The 25,597-nt window shown below is 42.4% G+C and overlaps 3 protein-coding genes across 3 annotated transcripts; 1 reads left to right on the top strand and 2 right to left on the bottom strand.

Annotated features, from left to right (window-relative positions):
• Positions 1-1,089: 1,089 nt before the first annotated feature.
• On the bottom strand, positions 1,090-6,846 carry LOC138204303 (Golgi reassembly-stacking protein 1-like). The gene is made up of 9 exons (XM_069159446.1): positions 6,632-6,846; positions 6,089-6,169; positions 4,701-4,904; positions 4,271-4,357; positions 4,014-4,144; positions 3,025-3,163; positions 2,836-2,938; positions 2,614-2,736; positions 1,090-2,212 (listed from the first exon to the last, which is right to left on the bottom strand). The coding sequence occupies exons 1-9, from the start codon at positions 6,695-6,697 to the stop codon at positions 1,944-1,946; spliced, it is 1,203 nt and encodes a 400-aa protein (XP_069015547.1). The 5' UTR covers positions 6,698-6,846; the 3' UTR covers positions 1,090-1,943.
• A 1,362-nt stretch (positions 6,847-8,208) lies between these two features.
• LOC138204244 (elastase-1-like) lies at positions 8,209-10,282 on the top strand. The gene is made up of 8 exons (XM_069159367.1): positions 8,209-8,242; positions 8,344-8,438; positions 8,660-8,766; positions 8,895-9,023; positions 9,266-9,402; positions 9,491-9,636; positions 9,940-10,089; positions 10,201-10,282. The coding sequence occupies exons 1-8, from the start codon at positions 8,209-8,211 to the stop codon at positions 10,216-10,218; spliced, it is 816 nt and encodes a 271-aa protein (XP_069015468.1). The 3' UTR covers positions 10,219-10,282.
• A 1,610-nt stretch (positions 10,283-11,892) lies between these two features.
• Positions 11,893-24,781, bottom strand: csrnp1b (cysteine-serine-rich nuclear protein 1b). Its single transcript, XM_069159445.1, has 5 exons — positions 24,595-24,781; positions 17,842-18,034; positions 15,652-15,911; positions 15,263-15,559; positions 11,893-15,152 (listed from the first exon to the last, which is right to left on the bottom strand). Exons 2-5 carry the CDS (start codon positions 18,014-18,016, stop codon positions 14,154-14,156), a joined length of 1,731 nt encoding a protein of 576 aa, XP_069015546.1. The 5' UTR covers positions 18,017-18,034; positions 24,595-24,781; the 3' UTR covers positions 11,893-14,153.
• Between the last annotated feature and the right edge of the window lie 816 nt (positions 24,782-25,597).

Raw genomic sequence — 25,597 nt, 5'->3', positions numbered from 1 at the left:
CCCCCCCCCCCCCCCCCCCCCGAGAGCGAGTCAAAGAAACCACAAACGCCGTCCAACTCTGCACTGAAAAGGTCTTAATTTGACAAGCTTGAGGTTTTCATTCTTCTAAAATCTTATCACTGCTGATCTTAAACCCCACGATGCACGCAAAGCCACCGAGCCACTTCTTATTCATCTAAGAAATATAATCCTTCATGTAATATATGCACTCACAGCTGTGTCGGAGGAAAGCTTCCGTATGAACGGCACTCCACCACTCTGGTGGGAAAAAGACAAATCCATATCCCTCTCGACTTTCTTCCCCCACACAGTCTTTTCTTTCCCCTCATGCCCATCCCCCCCCCCCCGCCCCCTTCAGCCGAGGAGTGGAGTGCCCTGGTAAATAATTGAGGCATATTCCCCTTCTGTTACTGTAGCTTCCCTGCTTAGTGGTTTAGTTTTTTTTGTGTGCATTTTTGCATCCCATATTTGGTCATTCTGATATAGAATTAAAAATTCATGCAAAAAGAGATATTCAAAATATTTTGTATGCGCAAGGATTCTCGAGTATATGACAAAAAAAAAAAACCAAAAAACCTGAGTAATATAAGACTCTTAATTTTTCGTTTTGTACATCAATATATATGTATCCTTAAACATTTGTCCCAAATTTGTTTTTCGTTTCCCCAACCCCGTCAGGTATAGTCGTACAAGTCCAATGCTGAATATATGGTATCTTTCCAGGTACCAAATATGCAGCACTGGATGATGCAAATGGTACAAATGATGAATCATCTCATTGAATCTGAGGGCCAAACAGCGTTGTTAAATTTCCAAATCTAATGCCGCTTTTCTGCTGCGTCAAAGGAAATGAACCCCATCCATGAACTGCATTATTCCACAGAGGAGATGTGATTTTTTTTTTGTTTTTTTTTTGAAAAGGTTAAAAATAAACGCTTGACGACTCAACACAATTTTTCCACGCTGCAATGGCAGAAAAGCGCAGCTCTATGACGAGGTGTTTGCTGACACCTGCTGTCTCAAAGTTTGAACTCACTCCTCTGGAAATGACGTGTTGACGGCAACAGAAAACACTTATTATCTTTCGGCTTTTAGATTCAAAGCTCATTTATTTTTGTGAGCCGTCAGTCTTCTTTTCACCGGTTAAAATACACAAAATAGTTTGACTTTGCACTCTAAATATGCACAAAACCTAATAAAAAGAAAACAACTGGACTGCTGGGGGTTTATCTTGAGCTTTTTGTTTTTATAAATATTTGTGTATTTTGATCCTTCCATATAAACCATAAACAGAACTTAACACAATTACATATAAAGAGAGGTAACAGAGAGTTGAATCACACACAGCTCACTCATTTGCACCAATTAAAAGTCAAACTTACATATAAGAAAGAAAGAAGGATATTTCAAACAGGCCGCAAAAGGCAAAAAGGCCCAAACGGTAAAAGCCTGAGATTAAAACATCTGAATGAGAAAATAAAAACACAAACTGTCAACTCGAGAATCTGAAAATTAAAACAACATGATGGATCTGAGTTTTACACGATTCAGAAGGTGATAATGATAACAGTGATACATATATTTTTTTTTTTTACCTTTGGCTTCTTATGTCCAAACTAAGATGTTTTTCAGCAGCAACTCAACTAAGGCTTCATCTAGTTTGATGTTGAAACGTACCGTATAGCTACATTATGGGATACATTCATATTGCATTAACCATCTGTATTTCTAGTCTTAACAGTCAATATAATGTCTTTTTTTTTTTTTTTAAATGTGCAATTCGACATACAGCAATGGCACTGGTATATAAAATAAAATTCTTGGAAAATAAAAATCCAGTGATATAACTTACAATCATAAGGGGAAGCTGTTCTGCATCATGGTGCGCTGCTAAATCCTCTATTACGCAAGTTATCTTGAGAGTTACTCACTCTGCAGTCCTCTTAACTGTCTGCCGCGGCAGGCTCCAACATCTCTTCCTCGAAGAGATGGGCCGAACTCGAGGGCTCAGAATTAGTATCCTGCACCTCTGGGATGTTTGCGACACTCGGGTTGTCTGCGGAGACCTCGAGGTGAGCAAAAGCCTCTTCAGCCTCCGCAGTGGGAGACGTGCTGCTGGTCAGGTCTGCACCACGACCCGGCTCAGTTTCCTGGACGTCTGGTTCTTCTTCTCTCTCTGGAGATGAAGGTCTTTGTTCAAATGATGAATTATCTGTTAAAAAAAAAAAAAAAAAAAAAAAAAAAATCACGATGATACATTCATTTATGAAAATAAAATGATTTATTTTTGATTTTTGCATGAGATGACACAGGGCAGAAAGGTCTTGCTGCACCTGTGATGATGGTGACTGAGCTGCACCAGCAGTTAAAATACTTATCAACTCCTCAATAAGTGTTGCACTATTGAGTTTGAATTTAAAACTAAAACTCCTGACATGGTTTTAGATGAAAAATAATGTTTTCTATATTTGGCCGGATCAGTTATTTTACTGCGAGGCATGTCAACAATCGCTGGTTTTAACAGTGCTCATTTTGCTTTTTAAGCGGGATGACATTATAAACACTTAATTGCTCTGTTCAGTCGCACAATTTAATCCAGTGTGAAGCACTTACCCAACCTACACTGATCGCCTGAGTCATCGCCATAATTAGCCAACACAGAGCTGCGGCCCTCTTCCTTGGTGGAAATTACGTCTGACAAATGTGAAGTCGGCGCTTCGGGTGTGTTGGCAGTATCTGAGAATCGCACAGAAATAAAAGGGCATAATTCCGGGCGACAACGCGAGTGACAATATGTCAATTAGATGAACATGTATTCACACTGGATCTGTTCACCTCGGTCTGCAGCTCGATTTGAAGGAGAGGTGGCGCACAGATCCTGAACAACTCCTTCCATTTGATTCAGACCCGTTTCACTACGCTCAGCCGCCGAAGGCACCTGAGGAGGCAGAACGAGAGGCGAGGAAAAGTCTCCCCCAGAGAAGATGTAATAGACACACGACACAAAGCTGCGTTAACTTGTACCTCGGTGTGGTCAGCTGCAGCGCCCTCTTCAGTGCCGTCAGCGACCACCGACTGAAGGCCACTTTTATTCTGGGTGTCAATCTGAGCCGGACGAGTCGGGATCCTGTGCAAGTATCCGTAGCCGATACCACAGCCTAAGCTACAATGCAGCACAGAGGAGACATCGGCACTGACATAATGAGCAACGGCAGTATGATGTTAATATAAACTGTAACCCTCTGACCCTCGAGCAGTTTCTGGGCAGTTTTCACTGTAGGCTCATTTTTTTTTTTCCCTGCAAGAGGGATTCGTACACCTCGACACCAACATGGCGAGAAGTAGGAAGAACTCAAACATGCTATAGTGAAAATGTTCATGAAAATTGCAAAAAAAAAAAAGAAAAAAAGATGGAATCTATGTATGCAACTGTTTTCCATGTGCCAACAAGTGTTACTAATATTAGAAGAAAAAAAAAGGGGAGTGGGATCCACATGCTGTATGTATATATATATTGAACATATATATCTTTACAGCTGTTTGTTCTTCGTCCGTCCGTCCTTCCTCCCTTGTGCTACAGCCTGCAGTTCAATCAAAAAAATTTGCAGAATATCTGTGGCGTGATTGGCATCGAAGGCTTCATAGTTGTGCGGGGGCGCGCATAAATTTGTCTTTTTTTTAGAGAATTTGGATCATGAAAATAGTTTATTTCTGGCAAATTTATTGATGATACATGGAGAATTAAGCTATTTTGATGAAATATCACTATTTCAGGCTTGGGTTTGGTTACTTTTCCTGACGGAAGCATTCAGTTCAAATGATTAATTCGAGGACTGTCAGTAATTTGAAAACCTGACAAAAATTTCTGGGTTTTTTTACAGTTTGTGGCTGACAAATGGTGTAATTTTGGTGTTTTTTTCTTTTCTTTTTTATAATAAAACATGCCATTCAAACCTGCTGTCGGGTTGTGGTGTTCAGAGGGTTAATAATTTGAATAATTAATAAATGCCAACCTTCCCTCTCCTCCCCATGCTCCATTGGGAGTCACCACTACCTCTCTGCACTGATCGGTCTGAGTGTTGTACACCAACAGCTTCAAAGGTTTCCCCTCGTTGGCTTCAATCAAAGAAAAGAAATCCTCTGACTGCAGGGGGTTACACACACACACACACACACACACACACACACACACGAGTTTTTTTTTGATAATGTATGCTCTTTAGATTTACATTTCTTATTTGGAATAAAAGTAGAAGGCAGAAAATCTTACGTCTTGTAACACCTGGTCAGCTCCGACTATAAAGTCATCGTGTGCATTAAGGCCGGCCAGCACTGCGGGGGAATTTACCTCCACATCCTACAGAGAAAGAAGGTATTTTCCTTCAACATCACTGTCTGAATCCAACTGTACAATGACTTAAATTATATTTTAATAACACATCAACATTTGTAAAAAAATAAATAAATAAATAAATGTTACTTTTAAAATAACTTTTTAAATTGTATTAACATACATAACTACAAGAATTACATAATGAGAAAACGCTTGCTAATTTGGCACAGTAAGTCCAAAATAAAGGTGTAATCCCCCCACACACACACACCTTTATCTGAACTTCATCTACCTTACAACACAAAAAGACAATGTGCAAACGAACACCTCACAGGACACTGAACAAAGAAAGGTAGACTTGACTTACCAGGACGTGCCACACGTTCTCATTGGCTCCTTCAAAGCTGCAGAAGCGGACGCTGGCGCCGAGCAAACCCTGACCGCCCCACATGTTACTGGGAGTCACCTCCAGTTCCCTCACCCGCTGTGTTTTCGAGTTGTACACTTCGAGTTTGACCGGTTTTTCCACATTGGCCTTCAGGAGATCTTTCAGCAAGTCGCTTTCTTTATTCTGGAGGAAACAAGAGGGATACGGGCTATTCCAGCGGTGACACGGCAAACACGGCTTTCATGTAACGGGACACGAAATGAGATTATAGAAGCAGACTGTCCGGCCACTTTTTCTGCAGAGGTTATAATTCAAGCTGGATGTTTAGATTTCATTGCGGCAAAAGAAAAAACTGCGTGTCATGTTGGGTTTGCAGTAAAACACGGGACAGAAACGCACAACGCAGAACAACAACGTTTTAAACACACCGAAAATCATATCGAAGCAAAACGCAAGTCAACACACTGCAGACTTACAGTACGCAGGCTAAACTTAGGTGGTGGAGGTTAAATCTTTGGTGTCATATTATACATGATTTTACAAAAATAACTGACAGCAATCAAAGCTATCAAACCTGCTTCTACAAAACAAAAAGATGTTGAAGATCTCGGATAAAAATAAAATAAAATAAATGTAAATGATAATGAGACTCAGAGACTTTATCGTTGATGTTTTGACAACCATAAAGCTTTATAAATACAGAGAACCGGTATTGAAAACCAAGAAGATGGTGATTCAGGACACTGAGTAAAGTATACAAATATCATTAAAATGCACGTTTTTAACACTTTGAAATTCATAGCTACACAGTCGTGTGTTTCTCATCGTTCAGTACCTCCTTTAATTGAAATGTATAAAAATTCTCAGTTAATCACTCTTGTTTTTATTTAAATCATCAACTCTGCCATTATCTCTTTGATCATATGACCCAGTGACTGATTTAACTGATTTTGCTACATTGGGAATCATTGTGTTTTCATTTTGCTTTAAATTCACCAATCCCATTCATATTGGCAACGACAAAAAAAAAAAAAAAAGACACTTAAACGCATCCATTCATACAGCAAACCACTCCTGACTTTAGCAGTGGTGAAAAGGCACCGAGTATATTTACTCAAGTACTGTGCTTGAGTACAAATTTCAGGTACTTGCACCTTACTCGAGTATTTCCCCATTTGATATTTTACTCCATTATATGTATCTGACAACTTTAGTTGACAGCTTTTGTGGGTAATACCTTCGTATTTTGACACATGAAGGTATTTTTCACGCAGTACTTATAATAAGAGTATTTTTAAATTGCTGTGTCTGTACTTTTACTTGGTGCGTCTAAATACTTCTTCAACTATTGGAAGGAGTCTACTCACGAGTCGGGTGTTTCCTATGGAGAGGATGAAGTCAAAGAAGGGCTCCAGACCAGCCGTCAGAGCAGGAGAGTCCTCTTGAACCTGTCGTGTGGAAAAACAACAACAAAAAAACAACAACACGTGAGATTTGTTTGAAGTGACACCACCGCCCCCTTGCGTTAACTCTGGGTACGACAGCGGTCACAATTTGGGACTTCTAATTGAGATGCATTCAACAGCAGAGGTGTTTCTCCCATAATTAATGAAACTTTATCATCTATATGAACTAGTATAACTTTGTACAGTGAACACTCAGCACTCATACGCGGTAATAAAGCTAAATGTCTTGGCTGAGAGCCAAATGCCACCTCATCATGGGCGGACACCGTTGAAGGCTTGACCGCGGGTTTACGAGTTACTACACGTACCCGACAATCACCCGCAGCCTCTTTAGTACGTAAATAAAACGAGCGTTTCTGTTCGTGTCCGGAACAGTTGAACTAAAAAACAAACAAAACAAAAAAAACGAGCAGAAAGCGGTCTGGAGGGACGTTTATAACGTACCCCGTGGACGTGGTATCCGCTGTTCGTCCCCCCGTCCGACAAAAACGAGCTCTGCGGCAGCCCCATTTGCCTTCAGTGGTCACGCTTTACACTTGGCACTGACTGAATGTCACTGAGGTGGAGCTGTGTTGGAGGTCATTACTGGGAGACGTACGGCGGCGGAGTCGAGCTAGCGCGGCTAGCGTCAAACAGCTGAGGCGGTTTGACAGCAGGCGCTGATGGGGCTAAGGCAAAGCTAATAAATAGAGAAGCCAGAAAAGTCGAGCGTTGAGCTTTTGACAGCTATCGCGGTGTTCGATTAGCCGTCCTTTTTCCGGGGTGGTCGAACGCCGTTGCTCAGCAACAGACACGCCGTTTCCAATAGGCCATTTTAAGCTTCCTGATCTCATTCATAAAAAAAAAAAAACTGACATGGTTTATGATACGTTTGGATATTTAAAACAAACAAAAAAATGATGTAGTTGTACGTACATTTGACAGTTTGTAGCTTTACACGGAGCATGTCTGGGGCAACCTTTGCTAAAAAAAAAATAAAAAAAAAAAAAATAAAAAAAAAATCTAAATTTAGATTTGCTGAGTTTAGCTTCCATTTTATTGCAAGGTAACAGTGTAATAGATAATCAATTGCTTGCAGGTATACTAATAATCAATGGCCACCAAATGCTATATGACTTATTACGTTAGTTACCAGGGTTGCACAGGGATAGCTTCCCATGTGGTTTATGTTAAGTTCAGCAATTACACATTTTTGAAAGGAAAGTATTCCTCATATTTCATTGATTTGCAAAGATATCAGCCAATGTTTTGTCTAAAAAAAAGAAAAAGAGGACTTTACATTCAGCTATATTAAGATATGTCGTTAACTTCGCACAGCACATTTCATGTCCGGATGCGGCCAAATCCTCACTAAAACAGGATTTAATGTATTTATATATATGTTATGAACAATTTAAAAGGAAATAACACCTCAGTATTTTTTTCTACATGTGACATGATTTTGTATTATAGGCTACTTGTGTATTTGTGTACATCGATCACACATCTATAGAATGTATTGCTGATTAAAGTCACATACAGTTCACAGGCTGTGCAACATTTTCTTCTTCACATTGGCTGTCAATACATTGAGGTAGTTATCTTTTGAAAAGATTTGACTCACATCTTTCACAGATGGTGTCGTTGACTTTGCTTCAATGTGACTGCACCCCATCGATGGTCTGCACCTGTTACTTTCCCACCGTGATAAGAAATGTGTTTTTTTTCAGCTTCAAAGTTCGCTGTAAATGTATAAAAATGCAAATTTACCAACTATCTAACTACAACTACATATATTTGCATATTAGGGGCTTTATATTGTGGCTGAATACCACATAAAAACCACACACTTTTCCAATTTGCTCTCTATCCGTCAATACAGCTGGACAGTGTATCTTCTATCTGAAATATTTCACACGGTTTGCTGATATTGGCTGGTAACTTAACGGCTGCCTGATATGGAAGACCTTTTGAAGGTCTTCTAGTCTCAACCTGATATAAATAGTTGAACGTCTGCTGCATCTGGTCTTCAGAGCTCCAACATGATTTGGCTTGTGGCTTTTCTTTCCTGCATCGGTAAGCTTGCATTGAAATACTTCAACATGATTCAGGGATTTTCTTTGCAGATAAAAATTTTGTAAACATTAACACTGATTATGTTCATGTGTGTGCCAAAGGGCTGATTTGTGCCAAAGCACCTTTCAACCATTATGTGCACAATCAGAGGGTCATAGGAGGCCACGATGCTGCACCCAACACCTGGAAATGGCAGGTAAAAGCTCTAAGAACTACATTTTATAGAGTAATAGCATTTTTCCTCAATTAGAAAATGTGTCCGTGCTGTGAACATGAACATAATTACATTTGTTACGATAGTTTCCTGTACTGTACTGTAGTACTGAACTTCTAGTCCTCATCATACTGAATCATCTCTAAAATTACATCTAATCTGAGTCTTATCTAAATGTGTTTTTTGTCTTTGCTTTCTCTCAGGCTTCTCTGCAGTTTGATTCATATAATGATGGTTCATTCTACCACATCTGTGGAGGCTCCATCATTGGTGGCTTCCACATAATGACTGCAGCTCACTGTATCCTCAGGTTTGGGCTCTGACCTGTGCTTGTTGTTTTCAGTGCCTCTCATTTGTACCGCTAAGTCTATTATAATGTCTTCAGGACTGGGTAAATGAGTGTAACTAAAGAGGTGTGTTGTTTTTTTCCCCTGTCAGCATGGACGCTAAAAAGTATCTTGTGGTGGTGGGTGAGTATAACCTGTTCGAGGATGACGGCAGTGAACAGCTCCTTAGAGTGGAAAGGATTGTTGTCCATCCTGCCTGGACTGGTGATCTTGGCAAAGGGTAAAGTGACAGCATGTCACACCACCTTTCATAAATTAGCCTCGAAGCTAGTAAAAAAAAACACATTTTAATGACAATATGGGCTCTGGGAGATTCACTACAATTAAATGGGAGCAGAACTGCTGTTTTTTCTCCTCCAAGTTAGTTCTACATGTGATCTCTGACCGAGGCTACCACAAATTAATTACAGCAAATAAGATATTTCTAGAGATTACAGCTGCATGTTATTATATTTCTCTAAGAAATGATATTGCTGTCCTGAAACTGGCTGATTCCGTGTATGACAACGGTTACGTGGCAATCGCTGATCTTCCCTACCCTGACCAGATGTTGCCTCATGACTTCATCTGTTACATCACAGGCTGGGGATTAATGGACTGTAAGTACAGTAGCCTGCAAAATGTGCATGCGTACCTAATACGTATATTTAAGAAACATGTTCTTACACTTCCTCTTTACTGCTTCAGATTCAGGAAGCGTCCCTGCCATCCTTCAGGTGGCTCCCCTCAATGTGGTGGAGCACTCAGTCTGCTCTCAGTATGAATGGTGGGGCAGCCTGGCTCTGCGGACCATGGTGTGTGCCGGAGGGAATGGGTACACATCAGGCTGCCAGGTACAGCAAACACTTGTTCTCCACAGGTAGCATCTCTAAAGTAAGAAAAACAAGAAGAAAACACATTTTTAATGATAATAAATCTACACATCATGAGCATCAGTGTCTATCTTTTCGAAATTAATCTTTAAAATATTGTGCACTTTATAAATAAGGTTGTGAAGTCACTGATGATGTCAGTAGTGTTTTGTTGAGGCATCAAAGATCGTCATCCTGAGCAGCCATGTTAAGAATCTTTGTGACCCCTGGAGGTGATGCCCCCCTTGTCATTGCATGCTCTGCTCTCATTACTACCTGTCCCAGGGCGACTCTGGAGGCCCCCTGAGCTGCTTTATTGATGGAGCATGGAGGGTCCACGGTGTTGTCAGTTACGGTCCGGCTGGCATGTGCAACCAAGTGTCTAAACCCACTGTCTTCACCAGAGTGTCTTTCTTCCAAGACTGGATGTACCAAGTAAGCCTCCTGAGACCTCTATGAGTATGTTAGATTATTATGAGCCCAGAATTTGACAGATTAAGTATGAAAATGTCAAATTTGGATTTCCTGTTGTTTCTTTTCTTTCAGGTTATGCACAGTTCTTAAATGGCGGGATTTGGTCTTCAAACTGTCAAATGGAACATTTGAAATAAAATTCTTGAGCATTTCATTCATTTCTATCTTGCATATTTACTTGCAGTTCTTAAATTAGCCAAAGGGTGGCGACAGTGCATCATGTTTTGACTTAACAAACTGATTCCCCTCGACATTGACGCATTTTAATTGGTGCTGCTGTACTTTCCCACAGTCACAGAAATGTATTTCTTGTTGAATGCATTTTGTGTTGGTGTACTTTTCTTACAAGTCTACACATGGGCCACAGTTCAAGGCTCACTGCTTGAATACCAACAAAGTGGTTACAATCCTGATCTCCTGACCTCCCAAGCTGCAGCTTCAGATGGTGGAAAATTCCTGAGGATGTTTTCAACCAAATACCAAACGGACCGGACCTCCATCAAAGTAAAAAATAAAAGGCTTAAGTGACATGGAGGTAAATCTTTTTTGATGTAACTGGAATCCAGGAAAACCAGAGGATTCTGGCAGCATCTACTGAAAGACTGCGTCTTAACTAGAACCAAACTTTTTTTAATTGCAGCCAAATGTGAGCTATATGCAGTCACAGACTCGACATTTCCTCCTTGTCTGGAATTTCTGGCCATATGTTTGTGGTGGTAGTCAGGAGATTACAGCATGACATCATATAAAAGTGTTTTTTTTCTCTTAACCATGGAGACCACAAACCACAAATAAATTCCAGTGGTTTGCGTGAAACAGGATGCCGTTTCATTACATCTATGGTGAAATATAGATTATCTTTGATAATAGGGAAATATATAATAGTTTGAAATGGTTAAAGCACAAAGCCTTTACAGTGTTTTCAGGAAGAAAGCTAAAAAAAAAATAAAAAAAAAAAAAACAAAAAAAAAATCGACGGTAGCTGCTGTATAACTGCTTCAGAATCTAGACTTCACAACTGCAGAAGAAGCTTATCATATATCTTATCTGACATATAACCAGTGGTGTAAAGTACCACAATTACTGAAGTAGTGCACTTAACTTAAAGGTCAATGTGTTTTGTGTAGATTTATTTTGTTACTTTAAACTTGTACTCCAGTGAATTTTAGAGGCAAATGTTGCACACTTTACTCAACAGCTGAAAGCTGGAGTTACTAGTAAACTGGTTGGGTCCAGATTTTACACAAAAACATTTGACAATTTTATGGTAAATAGTCTGCGCTTATTTATCATTTTGAGACCTCTAAGGTGATAAATAATTGCAGACCATTTACAAAAACCATGTCAAATGTTTTTGTGTAAAATCTTATCTTGAACAGTGTGCCTCCCATTCATTCACACACACACACACACGCGAGCTGCCATGCAACTCACTCACTTGCCACAAGTTGGGGTTCAGTGACTTACCCAAGGATATTTAGGCATGTGGGTAGGAAGAAGCGGGGATCAAACCACCTACCTTATGGTTAGTGGGTAACACACTCTACCATCTGAGCCGCAGCTGTCCACTACACAAAGACTTATTAGACTTTATGTCTCTGATATCGCTCCTGTGCCTTTACATTACAGGACTGTTTTGTGGGAGTATTTCTATTTTGTTGCACCGGTACTTTCATTGAATTATCTCCATCCTCCTTCCACCACTACATAGAGTTTACTTTAACAAATCAGCATAAGACAAAACAACAAAGTCAAGCATTTACAAAATGTTTTTTTTTTATTATTATTTGGAGGACAGGCTGTCAAAATGGCTTAGATGAAAGAAACTGTTTTTGAACAGCAGGTTAATGTGTGAATATGTAAAAAATAAAGCAGCTTTGTTTGCTCTGCAGGACCATTCAAGCAGAAATATGTACAACACAAAAGGCAAAAAGTAAGACACGTTCTTTGAAAACAAAATAAACTGTACTGTAATACATTACATTGTTAAACACTCACTGTTGCCATTTCTTCATGAGAGTCGATGTTTTATACAAGAGAAACAAATGTTTGCTTGCAAAAAAAAAAAAATTGTGCCCTCTTAATGGCATAAGAACATATATCGGATGGATTTCAAAGTAATCAAAAAGGCAAAAAGCGAATAATACATTTCCGATGTGCGCGCGGCACTTTTCAAAGTATACAATTAATCAGAACAAGTTTTAACAAACAGGACCTGCATGCATAATTTCTAAAGGGTCCAGAAAGGCTGTTGAAACAGCTGTAGAAAGGGTGAGATATGTACATCAGCTCTCTAGTGTCCCTCAGCTCTTCACGCAGGTGACAGCACAATCACCTTCGAAAGGTCTTGTTCTATAATTAATGAGGCAACTCTTCAATTTTCAGAGTTTGTGTGTGCGATAAAAATTGTATAATATATGCAATTTTTATCCACAAAACCCTTTTACATGTGTAATTTATAACATAATGTAACCCAAGTCACAGACTTCCAAAAATTCAGAGTACAATCAAATCGATCTTTGCAATTTACTTTGTTTTAGTGGCATTATTTCTAAAATATCTAACCATAAGGCTGCCTTTGAAAAATACTTCAGAATGCTGGAGAGCAATAACCTTCATGAGTATACATTTCTCTATAATTCATATATTACAAAGGTTGTCCCAGATTGAAAATTACTCATTTCGCTTTCTTAATAAAATATTCAATTTGTCAGTGATTAGAATTCTTTTGTCATCCTACATAAATTAGTTACAAAATATTAGTGGAATTTTCTATGGTTATATAATAGGCAGCGATGCAATAGACCCACAATTTAGTTTCAGTGATTAGGGAGATTCCACAGTTTTCAGTCCCGAAGCTTAAATGGAAGCACTGTGCACACACCATCGGCAGGCATGGCTCCCCTGATAAGCAGGCACATCCAGTAAACTTTACAACAGCCCATTTTATTGCCAAAATGTCTTAAATTAAATAACTAATGAAATAATGACATAATAAGTTACCAAAGAAAATGTATAAGAGAATAGATATTAAATACTTTCTGATGGACTTGTAGTCCCATATCCCATAACAATGCCTAAATGTGATATGGAAAAAAAAAAAAAAAAAAAGGAAGGAAGATTGCACTTTCAGGTGAAAATATCAAACCACAGTGCTGCTTGAGTGAAAGTAGGCTTTATCTGAAATAAATAAAATAAAATCATGAAAGGAAATAATTTAAAACAAAACTGATAAAGACAATACAGCTACAGCTTTTAATGGTATGAGCGTTATTTTTAGTTACCCAGCTCATAAATAAGAGACTCCATAATTTAGCGTTGAACTGTTGAATCGATCCCATACGACCAAAACAATGCCTATTCATACATTACTATTTTCACAGATAAAGTGCAGATCGAGGAGCTTTTAGAGGGATTTCTTTTGTACCATGTTAAGACCCTTGGGAGAGATCTTGAGTAGAAAGAGTCCACTAGCTTCAGGATTTTGCACATGGAGGACCCCACCTGCTCAAGTCGTTCGGGTGCAAGCCCAAAAGCGAGGACACGAACAGGACTATGTTGCGATTGGACTCGGGTTTCATATGAAGGCCATCACAGCAATGGTCACCATACATTGCCTCCAAAAGCTAGAAAGCTAGAAAAAAAATCCCTGAGGTGCACATTCAGCTGTGTAGAGATTCCCAACCTGGCCCCGGTTAAGGTCGATTCCTGTTTAGCGTACGGTTGGTGGTCTTGGTTTGGTTAAAAGAGCTTTCTTAGGAATTGAGAGCCATCATTGGTTTCTATGGGCCTGATCAAATTCATCTGTGTTGTATCTTTTCACTTTTAACGCTAGCTGCCATCTCCCACAGCAATAATCCCAAACTGCTTTGCTAACATTTTGAAGGCAAGTCTGGAATTTGAACATTTATTAGGCAAGAGGGAAATCACAGCTTCCTCCAATACGTTGACATCTTATGTGCATTTTCAGTCCCCTCCTCAAAACCTCGGCTTTTCTCGCACTGTCCACAGATTTTCACGTTATGTCAAACTTTCACAGACTCCATCACAGACAACTTCATGGCTTCCTCCAACAGCTGATTGTCTGTAAATGTGGCGGGGGGTTCTGGGACGGACTCTGAAAGGCCGATCAGTGACTCCAGAAGGCAGGTCCCGGGATCACTAGCTGCAGGGAAACTGGGGTAACTAGGCAACTGAAACTGAAAAAAATTGTCCATGTGCTCGTACTCCTTGAGGGAGTTGTAGAGCGAGCTTGGCCCCAAACAGGGGAAGCCGTCGAAGAACTCCAGGTCTGACTCGGAGGAGAGGCTCAGGTCCATGTTGTAGCTTGCCGAGCGGTCGATGGTGGGAGAGGGCGTGTGTGGCACACTGCTGCCGTTGAACAGGGCGTTTCCCTGGTTGGCGTTCTCGTCCAAAAGTTCTGAAATGGCTGTTGCTCGATTGTCTGTGTGATCGCCCGCAGAGTCCAACAGTGCAGCGTCTATGTTGTCGTTCTCGTCAGCGAAGTCCACCATGCTAAAGCTACGAAACGCCTCCGTGGATGGCGGCTGTTGTTCATGCTGCTGACCTGGACAACCAGCGTCCTTACCGTTCCTCTCGCCACCGTCCCTGCTGCTTCTCGAGCAGTTCTCCGTGTCGTTGAAACACAGTATGCGGCTCAGGCCCTTCTCGTCGACGTCCAGCTGGGTGCGATGCTCACACGTGCTCTCGCCTGCCTCCGAGTCCTCACTCTGACCCGAAGAGTCTGATAAGTCCGTCATGTCGCTGCTGCAGCTGTTCTCTGCAGCTGCTGCCAGTTCTGAGCTGAAGGGGAAGGAGGGCACTGCTGGTAGGGGGGTGGCACCTGTTGTGTTCTCCTCCTCCTCTTCTGTGCTCGACTGCTCCTCCAGTCTCTTCTCCAGCTCCAGCTTCATGATAGTGTGGATGTAATGCGTCTGTACCCTGGTGGAGTTGAACTCGATGCGACCTTCTGTGTTCCCGCAGCCGTCCTTGGTGCAGCCACACGGGAAAGAGGAATGATCCATCTACAGGAAGAAGCAGGAAGTAGTTAAATCTCTTGTCTCGTTTGTGTAACAGACACTCCGAGTTTCATTGTGCATGAGGAGGAAGTTTTAGGGATTTTCTCAGCTCTTACCTGACATTTGATGCCAGCCAGGCTGCAGCTGCACGTCTCGGGCTCACAGAAGCCCTGGCAGTCACATCCACAGTTCTCCCTGGAGATTCTCAGCTCGTGCAGCTGCCTCTTCTCCTCCTTGTCGATCTTCTTCACACCGGCTGTTTTGAGCAGCGCATAGCGCTGCTTGGATGGGTAAGGCTGGAGGAAAGAGCCCTCGTCCAGGTTGGCCCGACTGATGTCGATGTCCTGGTCTGGGATGTCTTCCACCGTCAGCCGCTCCGCCTCCTCGTTCTCCTGGGTTCCATTCTTAGTCAGCTGAAGTGAACAAAGGATCCAGGTTTAATTGTTGGATAAGAGAACGACTTTTATAGAGTTTATCGTACACATTTCTTTGTAAGCTTCCTCACCTTCAGTTTGAGAGCTTCCAGTTTCTCTTCCCTTAGTCTGTTGAGGAGTTTTTCCCGGCGTAGGAGCCGCTGCTCCACAGCAAACTCCGCAAGCGTGTACGTGCGGAGTGCACTGTGGCGCTGCATCATGCCCAGAGTACATCCTCCTCGACTGGGAACGCTTGTGAAGCCCTGGCACCGAGGGAAGAAGAACACCGTCACCTGGTCAAACGTCACATTGCCCCGTCGTGCTCTCTTGGATTTCTTAAGGATGGATGTTGCTGTTGATGAAAAAGAGGCAGGATTAGAATACATCTTGTTTAAATCAGAGAGGTGTTTTCAAAGAGAGAGGGGATTGGTGCATTCTTTTGTGCCACTAGATGGCATAATGTCCCACCACTTGAATTCTTGAGGTGTGTGCAAATGCTGCTGAACAGACTGTAAAAGGACACCCCTCTGATTCATTGCTCGAGCCTTATCATGTACCCAATTAAAAGACACTGCTAACAGGAGTCCAACACACTTACATCTTGTAAAGTGAAACCAAAACTACCCAGAATCCATTTAGTTTTGTTTCTTGTCCTACTGAGCGACAAAAAAAACACCCAGCCCAGGAATTTCCCTTTGGTGGCCAACACAGTGGAGGAAGTGGAACAGCCAGGATCACAAACACTTGAGGCTTCCAGATGGGGGTGGAGGGCGGACGTGCAGCTCTCAGGACGGGAATAAAAAACCTGCCCACCCCGGTCTCTCTGCTAGCTGACAATCCCTTCAAATGTCTCAGTAACTGACAGGAGTCAAAGGTCATCCCTCTGGTAAAAAGATTCAGGACCCACAGCAAAGAGCCAGCATTCAATACCCAGACAAGTGCAATAAAACCATATGGGAATCAAAATGGAACCATATGTAGGAACAAGCCCAACAAGTATTCAAGCTTTATTATAAATTCCATTTCCTCTGCCCAGGAATATTCAACTTAACTTTTAAAACTCCCTTAAAGACAAACTTTTTCCTCTGCTTGAGCCATTCTTTCTTCTTTTTATGTGTGTGCACAGAATAGGATGATAACCCACAACCCACATGTGTTGGGCACTACCTTTATAATGTGGTGGGGAACTCCTTGTAAATTCCCATTTGCTCTCAGCCATGGTGCTTTCTAGTGGCACACCCTGAACAACTTGGCCTCGAAAGTCACAGAAATCAAACGGGAAAAATTGGTGTGCTTGGTGTGATAATTGGAGTTCAAAGGAAAAATAAAAAGTAGACCTTTACCTCAACATAGGTACCCGGCAAACAATAGCCTCACTATATTGTCTAATCTGCTAGGGGGTAATTCAGATGAAACAAAGTGCCAGGTTCTGCTTCACATCCATCAAATCCAGTCAGGCTTATAACAAGCACAGGAGACAAATGACACCTTCTCTGCTGCCTCTAAATGAGATCGCTTTGCTTGATGTTTTTCCCCTTTTTTTGCTGCACAATGGCAAACAACTTTCTGTCCAACACAAACACAGGATTATAAATGGTCCAATCAAACTGCTCTTCTACCTTCTTTTCTTGATTGTCCTACCGCCCCTCTTTTTTTTTTGTATCCCTTCACCCAGCCTCTTTCAGCACCTGTGCTGGGTGCATGCCCGGGCTTCAGACAAGGCTCTGTGTGTTCCCAGCCTTTGGCAACCTGCCATGCTTCTCTTCCTGGCTCCCAGCCCCACCGTTCTGGAAACCTCACAACTGTTTGCCCTTCTCCTGTACACCACAATCCCTCTGCAAACCCGGGCCGGTCCCCTAAACCCCAGCACCCAGGTCCAGACAGAAACACCCCGAAGCTGTTCGACCCACATCTCTACCACATCTCTAAAAAAAAAAAAAAAAAAAAAAAAAAAAAGGTGAGGCTCTAAGTCTCCAAGGCTCTGGGGAGGAAGGTGGAGACGGGGGGGCCAAGGTGAGCAGGCACTGTATAATACGATTAGCCATTTTGCAGCTTTAGGGCATTAAATCAAAAGAGGTATTCATTGCAGAAGTCTGAAATCATTTCTGTGAAATGTTTCATGAGCTGCCAGCTGCCTAAATTCCTTAACCTCTCCCCCATTTTTATGGGATGGTTATCAGAGCTTTAGCGGATGTTAGAGACAAGGTGAAAGAATGCATTAAAAGAGCATGTACCATCAGCTCTATTTTTTTGATTTATTTTCGCTGCAAGAGGACACTCACTGTTGAAATTTGTTGCTGGGGAGCTAGGATTGCTGGGAGTGGAATCCAGGGTGTCTGAGTAGACGCTCTCCCCCTCCGAGTCCCAGCCTGAGCAGGCAGAGGAGAGGGAAGAGGGTGAGGAGTAGCATGGGTCCTCATCCACCTCCTCAAACTTCCTCTTGAGAAGCCCACTCATGGCGTTAGTGTGAAAAATCTGCAGGAAGGAGAAGAGAGAGAAGGTTATTAGCAAATTACTCACACTTAATTTACTTTAAATGGACTCCGGCTTTATCTTATGAACCAAATAAATCAACAGCTGCCTGTTGTACGGAAGCTTTTGTACACACACAGGATTTTTACAGTCGTCAGTACAAGTGAGTCCTGTGCTCGGCCATGTGAGACTGTGTGCAGCCCAGTCTCGTGCTGCACTCAGCTGAGAGTGCGAGTTAGCTATGGCACAGGAAACAATCAATCAGTCCTATTCGCCTAAGTCAACAATTACTGGACCCTTCACCCTCTTCCAAATCCCATCAGCTCAGCAAATACATTGATTAGAGGAAAGATGGAACAAAGGTGACCCAATCATCTCGCCATAGGCATTTCATTTCAATCATTCTTCTCAAGCAGCCTTCACAATCAAATATGCAGGCCACTTGTCCTGATGAATATGTTCACATGCAGCTCATGGTATATACGTGCAAAGAAACAGAGTCGATATGTTTCTTATTATGCAACTCCTGCATTTTTTTCAGAGCTCTCATGTGAGCAGCTGTTGGTTCAGCAATGAAAACAATCAATCCTTTGAGAGACAGGCAAATAAAAAAGATGATCACCGGTTAAACCGCTCAAGAAAAGAGAATGCCATTTAGCTTCTAATTTGTAAATATATTGCCCAATATCTGTGAAACCTCTTCCATGTAGGAGCATTCTGGATGAGTTACATTTTTATTTTAGTCAATAAATAACACTCGAATCTCCAGGAAAAAAAAAGAAAGACCAGAAACTACTGACTTGAAAAATGTAAACGTTCTACACGAAGGAAGGTTACTGCTTGTGTGTTTTATGGTTATGGGATATAAATGTGTCACGCAGCTCTAACAAACAACAGACGATCTTCTTCACAACTTCTGGGAAGTGCAAGGTGACGGCGGCTGCGAGACAGGACAGCTCATCATCACAGTCTGGGCCTGAGCTCCTGCCCCCTTGAACAAGGAGGGACGCAACGGTGGAGGGAGGAAAGAGGTGAGGGGAGAGGGAAGACATGACTGGGCTCTATTCCAGCGCAGACACTCCCTACGAGATGTGGAATGGGAGAGGAGCTTTTTACTTTACCCATAAAGACATCATCTCACCATCGAACTGTTTACAGTCTTCAAAATCGCAGCCAAATCACTTGCAGCTGCTGCAGCTCGAGCATGTTGTGTATCCACTTCAGTTTTTGGTTATTTTAAGCTGTGTTTGCTCAAATTATTTCTTTGTAACACTTGTAATTTTGTTAAAAAAAAAAAAAGTCAAAGTCAAAGGTAATTTTTGAACTGTTCCTGCCTCTGTCAGCTTGATAGATAGGGATCTTTATGTTTGCATCAAGTTGCATTTAAGTCCTACGCATGTCCGTTATCAGACAGATCATGGCTCAGACACAGACACCCAGCTGTCCTGCCAACAAACTAAATTGTCTCCAGCACCTCCTTAGCAGACACCTGTATGTGCCAAAGGCAGGATACGCCACAAATCCTCCAATGACTTTAGAGGAACTTGAACTCTGTGAATGACCTGCATGCCTGGCTTGTCTTATCAGGATGTTATGCAAGTGTCAGCATTTGAGGAACAGAAAAAAAAACACCAAAGTGAGTATGCAAGGAGGGGGTCAATTTCCACATGCAACAGGGAGAAATTATGCAAAACCAGTCCACCTTTTGACAAGGATAAAGGCGAAATCAGATTCAAGGGCAAGAGGTTGACACCTTTGTGCAGGCAGTGGGGGCAGCTTTGCAGCTGTACAGGGGGATATTGTTATTGCTGCAGTCAGATATTGTTGTCCCCAATGCACGTATGATGAATGAATCACCTTGCAATAGGTCAAGCTGGCTCACACTGTCTCTGCAACAAACACAAAGCTTCCTCCTCACAGGGCATCGGTGTGTTTTACATCACAGAACAAGTGAAAAAAGAAGCCACTGCATTCCAATGCTTTAACTTACTTGAGCACAAAATAGTCTCTAAGTGGCTTTCGCAGCCCCTAATATGATCACATCGTGGGGATTTGCCTTGAAAACAATTTAGAAACACCTGGGCGCAGCATCTGTTGCTTATGTGTTCACTTATCAGACCACATGTGTGTTCTGAACGCACCACAGCACGCACACATTATCGCTGTGCGGGAAAAGAGGAGCACACAAGGGCTCACCTTACATTTTTGCCATCATTCCCACCCCTATTCCCTGCAAAAAATGAAAACAAAGCTGTGAGGCATCCTCAAGGGAGTGCAGAGCGCCAGCTAAGCAAAGTCTTTTTAATTAAAAGCTGCAGTGAGGCAGAAGGGGGAGGAGAGGGAGTGAGGTGGGGAGGGGGAGAGAGGTGGGGAAGTGGAGGGAGGGAGGGATGGGGGGTGCAGGGGGCAGTGGTGTCAGAACTGGGTCATTGTCTCTTGACTGCAGTCTACCTGACACATTGATTTGTTAATCCTGTTCAACGGGCAGAAACAATGGAGAGAGGTTAATCCTGGCAAGGGGACGGCTTGTAGTCAATCTGGAGCTTCTCAGCCTGCTCAGCCGCTGCACCCACAGAACAAGGCCAAGGGAGCACGCCGAGCGGATGGAACAAGGGACCAGGGGTAAAAAGACAACATCGTGCAATGACTCATTTGCAAATGGGTGGAGGGAGAGGGGAAAAAAAAAAAAAAGAAAAAAGAACAAAGATAAAAGAGAGGAATTCAGAGCCGTCTCCTCAAGAAAAGCAGTGCCTGTGAATGTCTGCTCTAAATGGAGAATGGATGTGATCGGACAGCCGAGCCAGAGAGGGAGCACAGCATGTTTTCAGCACGCACTAAATTATGCATCACTGTCATTCCATCAACCGCACACAGGCAGGCAGATAAAGGACGCATCCACTGAGGTGCTCCCCAGCCAGTTGTCACAGAGTTGGGAAGATAAATCTCTGGCGAGGAGATTTGTCACCAGAAGCACTACACAGCTCAAGTCCGATGCATAACTATGTCAGTCGAATAAGATTATCCTGATACATGCAGCTACAGGCTATTCATATGACTTCAGAATACCAATTTATTTGTATTTCATCTGCAGACAGCTTCTCAAGTCCTTATTAAGGAGCCTTAAAAAATTTTTTAACAGGGGAGAACAGGATGTAAAACAAAACTGTGACAGTTACTTTCACAAAGATGCAATAATAAGTCTAATACTACAACACTGTGCAACTTCTTCACTCAAGGCAACTGTTAAATAAAAAATAGAGGATTGTAAAGTAGGAAAATCCCCACTTTAAACTCTAGTCATCCTAATTTATTTATTCTATAGGAAATATAATCAGAAGCATAAAAATCAAGAAAACTAGAAGAATTTGAACTTGGGGAAAAAAAAACAAAAAAAACAACAACATTTTCAAAGCCATCCCTGGATGTGCAGAAGCATCCACTAACAGCCTGTTTAAACTCCCCATCTGCCCTGCAGCCCAACAGGACAAGTTACAGTTGACTTTGCCCCCTTGCACTACCCGTGCAGCCGATAACAGTGTGGGTGGGAGTGACAAGTCGCACTAATCTCCCCCAGCCGAGAGCATTTACATGGCACACTGACAACCTTGTGCAGTGTCTGAATGACTGACTGAGTGCTCATAAAATGTGATAATGATAAGCCTGGGAGTCTTCCTGCGTGTGTGGAACCGTGTCTGGGCAGGCCGGCCCCTCCAGGCTTCAAGGTATTGCATCTCTCACTTCCCCCTCAGTCACTGAGAAGACAGAGGTAATTGATTGGAACCATCAAGGTGAATTTGGGCTGGAATCCAGCTCAGGCACAGCTGGCGGAAAGACTGGCTCATTTCTTAAACTCAGCTGTTAGTCCAAAGCGCTCCACCTGCTGGAACAATGCGGGCAGAACTCCTTGCTTTCTCCTCTATGAGCCTGTTGTTCTCACTGAAGCCCAGAGCTTGCTGTGACTTGTGCCACAGAAACATTCTGTTCCTCCGCTTCCACCCGTGCACAGGCCGAGTCCAAAAAGGAGAGGTAGTGGGAAGAAGGAGGGAGGATTGTACAAAACAAATAAATAATGTCATGTCTCCAAGCCACAGGAATTCCACTCTGGCAGCGCTGCTCCCGCTGTAATACTGGGAGAAGAACACAGGCTCTATCTAACCCAGATGTGTTTTCTACTGCTAACCACTGGAAAGTCCTCCTCCCATAAGGCACTGGAGCGAGCTACCTTCCCCAGCTACACCTGACAGGGTATTAGCTTGCACGTGGACCTCACATGCCCTCAGCTGTCATTAATCTCTTATGCAGGCCAAACCTGAATAGTGGTGACTGCACAAGACTGTGCGCTCTGACTGATTTGGGTTAGTTTACTCCCACTTCAAGCCACAGAGAAAGCTAAAAACTGATTTTCTTTTTTCGAAAATGTGTAGTAGTCACTATGCAAGATGAGATCAATGAAGCAAACACATTTGTTTTTTTTCTCTGAAACTGTGCAGGGTGTCAAACACCACATTTTTGAAAAATCTCTTTTGCATAACAGCCTGCAAGCAGAAAACATGTCGCTCTGGATGTGTGTGTGTGTGTGTGTGTGTGTGTGTGTGTGTAGGAAGGGAGGAGGGGTTCAGGGGTCGCGCTCCAGTCTCACTGGACACTTGCTGTATGGAATGCTGGGAGAGGACAAAGCAGATGGGAGCTCTCTGCTGCTGTGTTGGAGACTGTCAGCAGGCCCTCCGTTACCCCCACCTCCTCCCCCGCTCCCTCTCGTCTCCAGGCACAAAAGCGTGGGGCCATCCTGCATGACCGAAATGAAACAGGCACAGACAACCTTGTCTGAACCCAGCATGCTGCTGCAGCGGCGGCTGCTGCTGTTGCTGCTGCTGCTGCTGCCTCTCCCAGCTGGGCAGACAGATACTAAAAGTGTGTATAAGCTTCCTGAGGTTGTGAAACATACACTGCAGTGCACAGGAAGTGGCCATCCAGATTATCTATGCCGGGTCTGACAGCTGCAGGCACCACAAGGTTAGCTGAATACAGGATCACATGATGGAGACGAGCGAGTTGGGAGGTATGGACGGCATTTGTCGTGGTTGAAATTCCTTCAAATGTTGCGGAGAGCTTTTGTTGCCTTTATGTCATCTAGATTACATGACAAGGCAGCAAACTGGTCAGTTATATTCTCAAAAGGGATCAGGGTGTAAAATGTGGGCTAAAATGGATGAAGATGTTACACAAGTGGCGATAAAGAATATTTTTTTTTAAACATCCGAGCATTCCTGGGAAACGTATGCCACATTATATGCACAGCACCAAACAAAGGATCATTCAGCTCCGTGTAGCCTAATTCCAGAAAACATGATTCCAAAAATGATCCGGGTGAGGTCGCGCTAGAGACGATTAAACCGATTCAGTCGCTTTATCCAACACAGATACACTCCAGCTCCAGAATAATAATGATATTTAAAGCCTCATGCAACATTGTCACACGTGTAAAATGCATTATAAAAGAGCTTCTGGTGAGAAGAACAATAAATAGCCTAAATAATAATAATAAAAAAGCAACATCACTCGCTGCTCTTCTAGAAATTAAATCAACACAAACTTTAGCTGCTTATGTATCAAAAAAATGACCGGATATGACAAGAAAGTAGCCACATGAAAGCTGCTTCTTCAAACAATGAAGGAGGTCAACATTCCTAATCCGCACATGGCACACAGCCGGTAAACTGTTACCTGCACGAGGTAAATTCTTTGAATAAAAAAAAAAAAAAAACAATCAATCGATCAAAAATCAATTATTAAATGTGGCCGAACATGCGCGACGCGAGGCGAGCCGGCGCTCTCTCCCGGTTGACCCGATCATCCCTCCTGATTAATGCTAATTCTAATGACAGCAGCCCCTGTCAGCTGTGCGCTCAGATGTAGTGCCTTCAGGAGTCGCTCGAGTTACAAGAGGCGCACCAGCACCGCTGAGGTGAACAAGACCAACTCCACACGGGCTCCATACACAAAGCCGACCTCATCAACAGTTCACACAAACCAATCCACAACACAAAAACATACCGTAATGTCAAGGAGAGGGAAAAAAAAAACAAAAAAAAAACAACATCCTGACGTGAGCCGGGAAGTTACCGAGAGGCTGAATACTAGTGAATAGTGATCGATACGTTAATCGATGAGTGAATGAAGGGGGATTGTTGGAATCTCGCCTAAATCGACAGATTAGCCCGTTTTATTATATTTATCAGTCACAGATGACCTGCGTGTGAACTCAGCAGTTCGTTAAAAGTCACTTCGACAAGCGGACTGTCGTGTCTAATGACAATCAAGCGTCAAGTTAAACGAACACGAATGAATGTAAAGTGTTTCAAAAGAAACCCAGCGGATCAAACCCTTTCAGACGAACCCATCGCAGCGTTTCTGACACCAGCGGGTTATTTTAAAATGACTCCGACAAAACGAGAAACAACATTCAAAGTATGTGGCTTCCCTCTTCCACTGAGGTTAAACACATCAACATTACGGTGCTCAATAACCCTGCGGCGAACTCCCCAGATGCCGTTTGTACTCACCACCAATTCAAGTCTCCGATCACCATTAAGTGACAAAATAGCGCTGGATAAACAGTCGATGGGAGAGCGGTGTCGGTAATCCAAATGGCACGAATAAATACAGCGCTGATCCCCGCTATTTGCACACAGCTCTCCGTGCTATTGTCTGCGTCTCGGTGCCGTACGGGGCTCCGCACCAGCTGAAGCGCTTCCCTTGTCTGTAGCAGACTGCCGAGAAGCGCAGCCTTTTTCGTCAGTGGAAAACTCCCTCCTGGCGTCTGGTCTGACGCAGGCGGTGACACAGGGAGGCTGCCCACGCCGCTTCCTGCCTCTCCTCCTATGTTACTGTACTCATAGCCTACAACCTGAGTGAGAAAATACGTGAGGACATGAATTAACATTAGAATACAAATAATGTGTCATGTAATTAATTAGATAGATAGACAGATAGATAGACAGATAGACAGACAGATAGACAGACAGATAGATAGACAGATAGATAGATAGATAGATAGATAGATAGACAGACAGACAGACAGACAGCCAGACAGATAGATAGATAGAGGCAGCCTTCTATTCATATTTAAAAAGCTAGAATCAGAACATCTTAGCATTTTTTTTTTGTTCCATTAGAATGACTTATAACAATTGATCAATTATCAGAATAGTCTGGTGATCAACAAATCAATCGATTGTTGTAAGTAGAGCTGCAACAATCAGTCAAATAAACGATTAGTTAATTGAAATAAAGCCTAGTGCCAACTTGATCAAAGGTCCTTTTTAAATGAAAAAAAAAAAAAATGCTAAAATTCTTTTATTCCAGCTTCTTAAATGTGCTTTTTTCTTTTGTTCCTTTAGTCCTCCATTATAATAAACTGAATACTTTTTGGTTGTGGACTGTTGGTCGGGATAAAACAAGACCTTTTAGGCTGCACTGTGTGAAACATGTTTCACCATTTTTTGTTTTTTTTTGTTTTTACATTTTAATGGCCAAACATCAAATCTATTAAACAAGAAAACAATC

The sequence above is a fragment of the Embiotoca jacksoni genome, unplaced genomic scaffold (genome assembly GCF_022577435.1).
Source record: "Embiotoca jacksoni isolate LCO1_2020_lvr unplaced genomic scaffold, fEmbJac1.0.p SCAF_25, whole genome shotgun sequence".
NCBI classification, from domain to species: domain Eukaryota; kingdom Metazoa; phylum Chordata; class Actinopteri; family Embiotocidae; genus Embiotoca; species Embiotoca jacksoni.
The sequence above is the reverse complement of the archived record's forward strand: the minus strand, read 5'-3'. Positions and strand labels throughout refer to the sequence as shown.

Bases quoted from the DNA above. Each gene is read 5' to 3' on its own strand.
- LOC138204303 (XM_069159446.1), bottom strand. From the start codon at position 6,697: ATGGGGCTGCCGCAGAGCTCGTTTTTGTCGGACGGGGGGACGAACAGC. The intron at 4,145-4,270 runs GTAAGATTTTCT...AACCCCCTGCAG, and splicing joins CTGACCAGGTGTTACAAGAC to TCAGAGGATTTCTTTTCTTT. The intron at 3,164-4,013 runs GTTGGCATTTAT...GCTGCATTGTAG, and splicing joins GCATGGGGAGGAGAGGGAAG to CTTAGGCTGTGGTATCGGCT.
- LOC138204244 (XM_069159367.1), top strand. From the start codon at position 8,209: ATGATTTGGCTTGTGGCTTTTCTTTCCTGCATCG. The intron at 8,243-8,343 runs GTAAGCTTGCAT...TGTGTGCCAAAG, and splicing joins GGCTTTTCTTTCCTGCATCG to GGCTGATTTGTGCCAAAGCA. The intron at 9,403-9,490 runs GTAAGTACAGTA...TTACTGCTTCAG, and splicing joins AGGCTGGGGATTAATGGACT to ATTCAGGAAGCGTCCCTGCC.
- csrnp1b (XM_069159445.1), bottom strand. From the start codon at position 18,016: ATGAGTGGGCTTCTCAAGAGGAAGTTTGAGGAGGTGGATGAGGACCCA. The intron at 15,912-17,841 runs GTGAGTGTCCTC...TTTCATCAACAG, and splicing joins CCCAGCAACAAATTTCAACA to CAACATCCATCCTTAAGAAA. The intron at 15,560-15,651 runs GTGAGGAAGCTT...TGTTCACTTCAG, and splicing joins TGGAAGCTCTCAAACTGAAG to CTGACTAAGAATGGAACCCA.